This window comes from Cucumis melo, chromosome 4, assembly GCF_025177605.1.
Source record: "Cucumis melo cultivar AY chromosome 4, USDA_Cmelo_AY_1.0, whole genome shotgun sequence".
In the NCBI taxonomy this organism is placed as follows: domain Eukaryota; kingdom Viridiplantae; phylum Streptophyta; class Magnoliopsida; order Cucurbitales; family Cucurbitaceae; genus Cucumis; species Cucumis melo.
Window position 1 is genome coordinate 34,875,998 of NC_066860.1, and position 11,134 is coordinate 34,887,131.

An 11,134-nucleotide genomic window follows, 5' to 3' on the forward strand; every position below is an offset into this window, starting at 1 on the left:
ATAATATTTTTGTACATTATTAATTGATATTAACGTATATCGAACACGCACATCCATATATAATCCGATTTGACATTCAAGAAAGCACACATATTTTTTATGAATATATGTACAGACAAGTTTTAGTTTTTTTCTCAAGAGAAAAAATAGTAATGTCTTCCACAATAAGTATACGTTTTATAACCAAAACCAATTATCATTTGCAAGCAGTTTGTCTTAAGGGATTTGGGGATGGAATAGAAATTTGGCATCATAAAACAACGTTTGATTGAAGGGTTTTCTTTATTTTCGTGAGAAAAGTTGTTTTCCAGGCATTAATATTTAGGTAAGGTAAGAGATTTCTTTTAACCACGAAAAATGGTGGGTTTGGTGTGTCCCCCCACTCATCCACATGCCTTCTTTCCATATCCCTCACAAGTATTTTTTTTTTTTCCTTTTATCTTCTTATTTCTTTACTTATCTCTCGCCTTCGTTATTTTTCTTCTAGGAAAAAAAGTTGAATTATGTTATTTTAAAATATTAACTTTAAAAGAACAAAAAAAATAAAAAATAAAACTATTTAAAAAAATATAACAAAATCTATCATATCATTTTCAACGTAATTTAATTTTTTTTCAATGTTTTGTTAATAGTTTTAATTTTTTTATCAATTTTACAAAATAATAAATAAACTAACAACTAATTATTTAAAATTAAACCAAGTAAATTAGATTAATTACTAAACGGTAAATTTAGTTTAAATTAAATATTTTATAATTGTAATCTTGTAACTTTAATTCTAAACAAAAAGGGATTGCCTCCACTAATTCGTGAAATTAAAAGGACGTACTTGCAAACCCGATATGAATTCCTGATTTTGTCTCTCACAAGCAGTTGCCGAAGTCTACGTGGGGGAGAAAGGGCGACCAAGTGGAAGAAATCTTATGCCAAGACGACAGATGGAAGTGATGTCAGCGAAAAGGAATAGAGAAATTTTATAATACTCTTTCCAAATCTAAGCGGGAAACTTTTTTTTTCTTTAAGAACAAAACAACGCAAACAATATATTTTTTTACTCTTTTTTAGAAGAACCATCTCCCGTTGACGAGAGAAAATCCTATTGGAAATGACTTATTGGGCTTGGCCCAAATAGCAAAACCATCTTGCTTGTCCCACATGGATAAATCTTGAAGTAGGATGAGGAAATATAAACTATTATCTTTCAAGAGGACTGCAAACCAAGTTTGGTGGTGATAGCATAACCCTGTCACACACGCGCGCTGCCGCCGTCCGGTCGGACGGGCGGGCGGCCTCCATACACTTCCTCCCTCACCCCTCTATGACAAGTATCCATCAAAGATGACAAGTTTGTTTCTATTCACTGTACTTACGAGTGGACGCCCCTTAGTAAGGGTCTAGACATTTAGGAGATTTTTGTCGGTTTGTTCAGAGGGCTTAAAAAAAAATTAATGCTACGAATCTTAAAGGAAAATTGAAGATTTGACTTAATGCGTTGTGGGGCAGTTTCTACCTAATATCCAGCTGTGAGCTTTTAATTACTTGATTAAAGTATCAGTGATAATCACATCAACCTGCCTGCATTCAAGGCAGGCGACCTTATTTGTTAATTATATTTATGTACAAGTAGAAGTAGCATCTCCATTTTGAAGTTGTCCCCGTCGATGACCAAGGGAAAAGGTCAATGCTTTTTTTTTTTGTTGATCGCTGATCGGTACTTGATGATTTGGAGGAGAGATGAAGAAAGCAGGGTCATGTATGATGAAGCATTACCTCTTAAGTAGGTGTCGGATGGTTGATTGGCTTTTAAGACAAGCGAAATCATTTAGTAGAAACAAAAAGAAAAAAGAATATCAGGCAGGCCGACTCTTTCTTCCTCCCATCCAGGTCTATTTTTGGCCAATCCATGACCAGTGACCAGAACATAAGGCAAAACATGAAAAATCAGTATTCGTTTTAAAGATTCAACATCAGATCGGTGCACCCATGCTGTTGTTGCTGGTACTGGTACTGGCAGTGAAGAACGAGTATCAAGTTTTATGCTTAAACATGGAGGTCAGATCTTGAGTTTTTAGATAAGAAATCGAACGCTTAAACAGTTGTAGATTAGCTTCATTGAGTTCCCTCGAGTATTCAGAAATTGTGGTCATGTCTCCTGTGGAAACTCTGCTACTTTTCGCTTTCTTCTACGCTGGACAAGACACAGCCGGTTCTTTTACTGATCCCCGCGATTGTAAGTTTCACTTACCTTTTCTTTTCTCCTCTTTCACCTTTCACAATTCCCAAAAGCACACACATGAAGACAAAAGCACAATTTAGAGTCACTTGACTTCTCCATTTCTTTATGGCGGTTGTGGTTCTACATATTTGTATACCATTTCAAGTAATTTCAGAGTGTGTAAATTACATTTTCGAGTCTCATCATATTTTAATTTTCTGAAATTGCTGAATATTTTTTGTTTACATATTATTTTAACATGTGGAATACCTCGATCTTTATTCTTCCAAATATTTTCTTATTCAATTCTACAATATATTATTATTATTATTATTATTATTATTATTATTATTATTATTATTTATTGGGAACTCGTGTCTTGAAGTGATAAATTGATCAGGGAATTAGATTTATAAAATCTATGTTAAATTTAGGCTAAGTTATGAACTTTTTCTTTTGTTTAAAAAATATCTGTAAACTTCTAAAAATGTGATCATATTTGCAGACATGAGAAAATGTTAAAAAATATTTGTACTCCTAATATACGAGGTTAGTGCCCATTTCAAGAATATCTCTAATTTTCAAAAGTTGCATCAATACTTTTAATCTTTCTAAAAAAAAGTTAAACAAATACCCTCATCTGTAGTATATGGACAATAACATATCTATATTCCATCACCTTCCTTTCCATTTCCTTTTTATCCTCTACAGAATATATGGCTTAACACTTCTCAACCTCTCATATTTTTGCCCCCATTTTCTTAAATATCTAAACTCTAAATAAATAAGAGGAGCTCAAAATTTTCTAACACGCTGAAACGTAAATATAAAGAATTTCAACACCGAGACAGTCAATTTCTTTGAAGTTATCTTGAGTTGGGATAGAACCGATTTGTATCCGAACCGATTTGAAAGCAAATCATATTAAAGACTACATTTTTTTCTTTAATTCTTACACCAATTTTCTCATTAACCAAATAGGATCCAAAAGCTTCAAGTTAAAATATAAAACCGCACCAACTTGAACAAAGTTCCAAAACTAAAACCTCTTCTCAAAATTTAGCAGAATCGCTAAATACAAAAAGGGCCGCCAAAGGATTATCATTGAGATCATGGGAATCTTCTTAATCAACCTTGTCAGATAGACTTATTTAAACTACAAAAAGGATCCACCAATAGAATCGTCATCGCTACAATTTTGGTAATACACACGTTTTATTTCTTTCTCCAAAATTTTGAGCTAAATTGACCATTTTTAGCCAATAGAGTAAAACGAAGAAGAGGGAGGAAATGGAAGAGAGAGGTGATAGGGTGTAACTGTGGATAAACGACTTCCATCCGTATGCTAATGGCAAAAACATTTTTGTACTCTTTTTTTTTTTTTGAAAGGCTAAAGATAATTAATGTGACCTTTGAATGCTTAGAGTGTTTTTGAAATGAAGGTACTAATAGTTTTTGTTCATTGCTCCGCATTATAAGAATATCTATTGGCTTTCTCACGGGTATTAATAGAATACTTTGATTTTCAAGAATATTTTTCAAACAAAATATTAACAGTTCTGGTCTAGAAATTTCAGAGGAAAATAATTCATGGTAAAAACAAGAAGTACAAAGTTAAGTGATATTTTTTCTAATTTAACCGTTAAATTAATATGATATGATAGTTCAAAACAAACTAATTCGAGCATACTTAAATGTATTTATTATCTATCCGTTGCTTTTCTTTTTTCTTAGTTTAGCTATTAACATTTTGACCTCTAGGAATGTGGCATTAATGCATGAAATTGAGTTTAGTTATGTAGGAGTGTGGCATGGGTGTCGTATTTGTAACTTTTTTTTTGTTTCGTTTTGTTTTGTTTTAATTTCTGTTATTGGCGATCAATTTCTTAAACTAGAACTCATATGTTTCATGGCGTAAACAATATATCTTCTAATTCTTTCAATACACAGACACATTTATTAAAAAACAGCAGAGAACGAAATATACAAAAGCTGGGGAAGATTAGTTGACCATTTCACTCCCTTTTAAAACCATCTTTCTGATCATTTCCTAATTGATTAGCTTTTGGACGTTGTTGGTGCAGCTGCTGCGCTGGAATCCTTGCGAAATGAATGGCAAAATACACCACCAAGCTGGGGAGCATCAATTGATCCGTGTGGAACTCCATGGGAAGGAGTCGCTTGCATCAATTCAAGAGTCACTGCACTGTAAATATCCTTTCTGAGCTCTTACTTTTTCCCTTTATTTGTGTGTGCTCTCGTCTCGCCATTTTATATTTTAGTTAAGTTCACTCATAACGTGTGTCAACCCTCTTAGGAGATTATCAACTATGGGCCTAAAAGGTAAACTTGGTGGTGACATTGGAGGCCTGACCGAACTAAAATCATTGTGAGTTTCATCAATCTCTGTTAGGTTCAATCAATTAGCGGGAGCTTATAACATTTATCAAAATGCAATAACATGTTTTCTAACCATACTTCATCCCTTCGGTTCATTGGAATCTTGATGATGCTTAAGTGGCAATCTCATATCTCTTCATTAAGATGATGAGTTTCTAATGTTTTAATTACAGGGACCTTTCGTTCAATAAAGATCTCACCGGTTCAATCTCTCCAGCATTAGGGGATCTACAGAATTTGAGTATCTTGTAAAGAGCTAATAAGAAAAATCATTTGAACCGATTAAACTTTATGTGACTGTTGTTCCAGTGCTAAAATACTTTTTGCTTTTTCAATCTTCAACTTTTAGGATCCTGGCTGGTTGTGGCTTCAGTGGCAGTATTCCTGAACAACTGGGCAATCTTTCTAATCTATCCTTCTTGTAAGATATCATAGACAATATATTTTTAGGAAAACAAGGACGTTGTTTGTTTAAGTGGAGTCTTCTCATTTATCTCAGGGCTTTAAACTCTAACAACTTTACTGGTACCATACCGCCATCTCTGGGAAAACTCTCCAATCTCTATTGGCTGGACCTGGCAGATAATCAATTGACAGGTAGTCTCCCAGTCTCGACTTCTGAAACTCCTGGTTTGGACCTCCTTCTGAAGGCTAAACACTTGTGAGTATTCTTTTTTTCCAAGAAACCCAATCTTGTGTGAAAGAAGAAAAATAACATATATGCACAAAATTAGATGTTTCCATATATACTTCAAAATTACAGTTTACTTTGTGAATTGCAGTCATTTCAACAAAAACCAGTTGTCAGGTTCCATTTCACCTAAACTTTTTAGGTCCGAAATGGTATTAATACACATGTAAGTGGATATCAATCCAATCCCATTTTCCATAATTCTTTTTGGTCCAAATCTTACTCAATTTCTTTCATCAGATTGTTTGATGGAAATAAATTTTCTGGGAATATCCCACCAACATTGGGACTTGTTAAGACCCTTGAGGTTCTGTGAGTACAAGTTACTTTGTATTTAGTATACACTTAATTTTTTCACGCAAATTTTCTCTACAACTTACTGAAGTTGTTCAAATATGTAACAGTCGACTTGATCGGAATTCCCTGACAGGAACTGTCCCATCAGATCTGAACAACCTAACAAATATCAATGAATTGTGGGTACCCTCCTTGATTACGTTAATGTTTCACTTATGCTATTTTCTGAGTAGTTAATCACATATTCTGCCCTTCTTTCAGGAACTTAGCCAACAATAAGTTGACGGGTCCACTGCCAAACTTAACTCAAATGAGCTCACTAAATTATGTGTAAGCATAAGGAGTGATCATTTTCCTTATGATCATATATTCATATTACTTATATAAGTTCATTTAGGGAAAATTTTTGTAATTGCATTGCGATGAGGAGAATAAGTTAGATTGTTTGTATAATTTAGTCAATAGTAGTTTAATTGTTTGATTTGGATTAGTTAGTATCTTAGAATTAGTATTTCATTGTCTTATTTTCTTATAAGGCTATAAATAGCCAAGTTTGGGTTGAAGAGAGTTTTGAATATCCTTTGAATATAGAAGATTTGATCTTGGGGACAGTTTTCTCATCTTTGGTGATGCATTTTGGCTATAGACTTGGCCTAATACCTTTTCCGCTACATCACATTACCTTTATAGGGACCTTAGTAACAATTCATTTGATTCATCAGAAGCTCCCGAATGGTTCTCAAATCTACAATCTCTCACTACTCTGTAAGTCCTTGCAACCCTCCTAAAGCTTGTTAAATGTTTTCCCGAGAATTCTAGTAAATGAGAAATTTGAGAAGTTTCTGAAATGTCTGACATCCAGTGGTATTTGTTTGTTCTAACATGGTTCTAGGATCATTGAGTTTGGGTCAATGCGAGGATCTGTTCCACAAGGAGTGTTTAGTTTACCACAAATACAACAAGTGTAAGCTTTGATTTAAATGTAAAAGGGTTTTTTATTATTTTTTCAATTGGAGTTTGATTCAAGTATAAAAGGTTGAATTATGAATTGCAATATTAATATTGTCTATTTAATATTTTCTAAATGTGTTCCAGGAAACTGAAGAAGAATGCCTTTAGTGACACATTTGATATGGGTGACAAAGTCAGTGAACAGTTGCAGCTCGTTGATTTGCAAAATAACAACATTTCCCATTTTACTCTTGGTTCAAGATATACCAAAACTTTGATGTGAGAGAAAACCTTGCCATTTTTCACAATGTTAGATTTCATTTTATTCTTTGCGCTTACCTTTATGCATTCATACGAGTGTTACTTGTTTTAGGCTTATAGGGAATCCCGTGTGTAGCACTGATGTTACCCTCTCAAATACGAACTACTGCCAAGTTCAAGATCAACCTGTGAAACCCTATTCTACCAGCCTTGCCAGCTGTTTAAGTAAGTCGTGTTCTCCGGATGAGAAGTTAAGTCCTCGTTGTGAATGTGCCTATCCATTTGAAGGGACTTTATACTTTAGAGCACCCTCATTTAGGGAATTGTCCAATGTGACTTTGTTTCATTCATTGGAAATGAGCCTTTGGAAAAAACTGGACCTTACGCCTGGTTCAGTTTCTATTCAAAACCCGTTCTTCAATGTTGACGATTATCTTCAGATGCAACTTGCACTTTTTCCATCCGATGGAGAGTATTTTAACAGGTCAGATATTCAGAGGATTGGATTTGACTTGAGTAATCAAACATACAAACCTCCCCCAGAATTTGGGCCATTTTATTTCATTGCTTCTCCCTACGGTTTTGCAGGTAATCTTAATAATGATTTTACGTAAAAATGTTACTTATCTGTTATGACACATCATACCAATGATGAACTGATCCTAAAAGCATTAATGCTTCAAGGCACAACTAAGGGAACTTCAATCAGCCCTGGAGTGATAATTGGGGTAGCTATTGGTTGTGCCTTCCTCGTTCTAGGCCTCATTGGAGTTGGAATATATGCAATTTGGCAAAAGAAACGTGCAGAAAAGGCCATTGGATTGAGTCGGCCATTTGGTAAGTGTTGTTAATGCTTTTACCACCAATACTTCGTACTCCACGTGGTTGTTGGTTGATCTTAGTCATTAAATATTGACCGAATAACACTAATCTTGTATCTACTTTAGCTTCTTGGGCACCAAGTGGCAACGATAGTGGAGGTGCACCACAATTGAAGGGAGCCCGATGGTTTTCTTATGATGAACTTAAAAAATGCACAAATAATTTCTCCATGGGCAATGAGGTAGGATCGGGAGGATATGGCAAGGTAACTGTACAAACGACTTTTACTGCTTTCCTAATCGTTGTCTTGTTTTTCTTTTGCTTGTACAATCTGCTTCAGAGTCATATTATCACTCATCATTCTTGGCAGGTGTATAGAGGGATGCTTGTGGATGGACAAGCAGTTGCGATCAAAAGAGCTCAGCAAGGATCAATGCAGGGTGGCCTTGAGTTTAAGACGGAAATTGAACTGCTTTCACGAGTTCATCACAAAAACCTCCTTGGCCTGGTGGGATTTTGTTTTGAACAAGGAGAACAGATGCTCGTTTATGAATTTATGCCTAATGGAACACTGAGAGATAGCCTGTCTGGTAAGTTTCTTCGTACGTTTTGGGATGTCTAACAATCTCGTGTCAGAAAAGTAACCTGCAAATGAAGTTACAAATATGAGGTTTTAGATTCTTTTTACTACTATCTCTAACTAATGAAGTCAAATATAATTAGGGTAGACCTTGTCAAGGTTAGTTAGCTAGAACTAAGGTAGATTCTCAAGGTATTTAAAAAGAACTGAAGGTTGTTATGTATGTGTTGCCATGTCTAGCTATGCACATAAAGTTATAATTCAAAACAGTATAATTTGTATATTCTGTGTTAGAGGGAAAGACTTTATGGTGATCTTTGCTTTCATTGGATTTTATGGTTGAGGTCTAATGAAAAACGATAATCTTTGACAATAGATAAAATATAAGCGGTGGTGTAAGCTTTAGTTTGATATAAAATCTCACTAAGGACCTTTACCCACTTCAGGTTTAGCGATGTTCTTACACTTGATGTGATTGAGGGAGAATTATGCAAGGCGGAAAGCCTTCCCCTTGTGTAATCTTTTGTGCTCATGTTGATTTGATTTACCCCTTGATTTTCTGTCTAAATTTTCTTAGAAAATTTTAATCACACACCTAATACCTTTTAGTCGAGGATGATTGTCTTGATTGGTTGAGTTATACTCTACTTGAGAAGCAAAGCTTTATTTAACTACTTTGTTGAACCTTTAATTGTAATTAACGTGTGTGCTACATTGAATTAAGGAAAATCTGGTATCAATCTCGATTGGAAGAGAAGACTTCGTATTGCACTTGGATCTGCTAGAGGATTGGCTTACTTACATGAACTTGCCAATCCTCCCATAATCCATAGGGACGTTAAGTCCACCAATATTCTATTGGATGAACATTTAAATGCAAAAGTCGCAGATTTTGGCTTGTCCAAGCTTGTCTCAGATAATGAAAAGGGACACGTTTCTACTCAAGTTAAAGGAACATTGGTAAGTAGTTTAAGGACATTTGAAAATGATTTAAAAATAACTAAAATCACTTTTGTCAATTTTAAAACTATAAGAGGTCGTTTGGGGCTAGAAGTTGGTTATTATAGTTAAATTATAATTGTTTGTGTTTGGGGTGTAGATTATTTTAGTTTAGAATATTGTTATATGTTGAGGGGTAAACTATTTGATTTATAAGGAAATAGTAAACCTTACAACAAATAATAAAAAATGGTAAATATAAAATAGTAAAACTGCAGCAAATAGTAAATGTTGTAGCAAATAAAAGTTTTGAAATAACATTGATTGTAGCTAGTTGGGAACTACAAAATAGTATTTACTATAGCAAAAAAGGGTGATTACTATAACCTTAGGATAGTTCTTACCACGAAATCCCCCTAAAACATTAAATTGATTTTGAATGATTAAAGCACCGTTTTGGAGTGAAGTTGACAAAAATATATTGAACCATTTCAAGCTCACTCCTAAACATGCCCTAACCATCATCATGTTTTTGTTGTATCAACATTTTAGTCCGTCATTCTACGATAAATCATCATGTTTTTGTTGTATCGACATTTTAGTCAATCATTCTACCATAAATTATTGATCGTGTAGGGGTGCGAAATATTGGGCTACTTAAAAAATTAATACAATGTGGTTGGCATGGCAGATATAGGCAAATAATGATCCGCTTAAAACACTTTAGCTTCTTTAATTTTAAGTTAAAAATAAGAACTACTTGTAGTTGAAGGAAAACCTTTTCGAGCAATTTAGAACATTAAGATTGTAATTAAAATAACCTTAGATTTCCAATCATATTATGAAATAAGAGAAGCTTTGTGAATCGTTAGAAATTTCAAAGTCTACTCAAACAAATCTTCAGTGATTAGTGTAAAGTCTTTTTCACAAGGCACTATATCTTATTATCTCATTTTAATGATTGCTCATGACATTTATTTGTAGGGTTATTTGGATCCTGAGTATTATATGACTCAACAACTGACAGAGAAAAGTGATGTATATAGCTTTGGAGTTGTTATGTTGGAACTATTAACAGGTAAGCTTCCTATTGAGAAAGGAAAGTACGTAGTTCGTGAGGTGCGTATGTTGATGAATAAAAGCGAGGAAGAATATTATGGTCTCAAGCAGCTAATGGATGCAACCATTTTAAACAATACAACGACCATTATTGGGCTTGGAAGGTTCTTGGAGTTGGCCATGCAATGCGTCGAGGAGTCAGCTGTAGATCGTCCCACAATGAGTGAAGTGGTCAAGGCAATTGAGAGTATTTTGCAGAATGATGGTATTAATACGAACACAACATCTGCATCCTCGTCTGCAACTGACTTTGGGGCTTCCAGAACCGCTCATAGGCATCCCTACAATGATTCTATACCAAAAAAGGATGCCCATGACAGCAATTCTTTTGATTACAGTGGTGGATACACTCTTTCGACAAAAGTGGAGCCCAAATAGTAATGTTCCTCCTTTTCAGGAAAGACTCTCCTCCCCTCAACTCCTTTGGTTATAAGGAAATGGAAACTTGTAGAATTGTAACTATTTTATACCGTTAGGGATCTTTATTCATGAATGTGTTTCCAGATGTTGGTTGGTTATGCATTCAAACATCATTCTCATATTGTAAGGGTTGTCAGTTGGCTTGTTACCGGAGTAGTGGATACTGGCAACTAGATTTTTATCTTTTAGGATCTACAATGCCTTCAATTTTACGAAAGTTAATTTGTCTGAAATTTACTTTTACATTTATCATGAACATTTTTTTTAAAAGATAGTTTGACCATAAATTGTAACTACTGTCAAATGGAGACCAAGGGAGGTAACTAATTATATATTTTTAAATTATTTTAAAGGACATTTTCAAAATACAGCAAAATTTCATATTCTATTTATGAGATATTGATAAACATTAGTAGTAATATGAAAAATTGTTATATTT

At 34.2% G+C, this 11,134-nt stretch overlaps 1 protein-coding gene across 3 annotated transcripts; it reads left to right on the plus strand.

The window, feature by feature from the left end:
* The first annotated feature begins 1,484 nt into the window (after positions 1–1,484).
* Positions 1,485–10,928, plus strand: LOC103486216 (leucine-rich repeat receptor protein kinase HPCA1). 3 transcript variants are annotated; one of them, XM_008444083.3, is made up of 19 exons: positions 1,485–2,230; positions 4,300–4,423; positions 4,533–4,604; positions 4,789–4,863; positions 4,965–5,036; positions 5,115–5,276; positions 5,398–5,472; positions 5,547–5,618; positions 5,711–5,782; positions 5,865–5,933; positions 6,294–6,368; positions 6,496–6,567; positions 6,699–6,833; positions 6,928–7,403; positions 7,500–7,652; positions 7,763–7,902; positions 8,008–8,227; positions 8,942–9,177; positions 10,141–10,928. In XM_008444083.3, the coding sequence occupies exons 1-19, from the start codon at positions 2,146–2,148 to the stop codon at positions 10,651–10,653; spliced, it is 2,898 nt and encodes a 965-aa protein (XP_008442305.1). In that variant the 5' UTR covers positions 1,485–2,145; the 3' UTR covers positions 10,654–10,928. The 3 variants fall into 3 exon arrangements, with proteins under 3 accessions (XP_008442305.1, XP_050940255.1, XP_050940254.1); XM_051084297.1 differs by having other exon boundaries at positions 2,099–2,230; positions 4,278–4,423; XM_051084298.1 differs by lacking the exon at positions 8,942–9,177 and having other exon boundaries at positions 1,606–2,230.
* The last annotated feature ends 206 nt before the right edge of the window (positions 10,929–11,134 follow it).

Excerpts from the sequence above, each read along its gene's own strand:
- LOC103486216 (XM_008444083.3), top strand. The coding sequence starts at position 2,146 with ATGTCTCCTGTGGAAACTCTGCTACTTTTCGCTTTCTTCTACGCTGGA. Across the intron at positions 4,605-4,788 it reads CTGACCGAACTAAAATCATT|GGACCTTTCGTTCAATAAAG; the intron begins GTGAGTTTCATC and ends TTTTAATTACAG. Across the intron at positions 5,037-5,114 it reads CTTTCTAATCTATCCTTCTT|GGCTTTAAACTCTAACAACT; the intron begins GTAAGATATCAT and ends CATTTATCTCAG.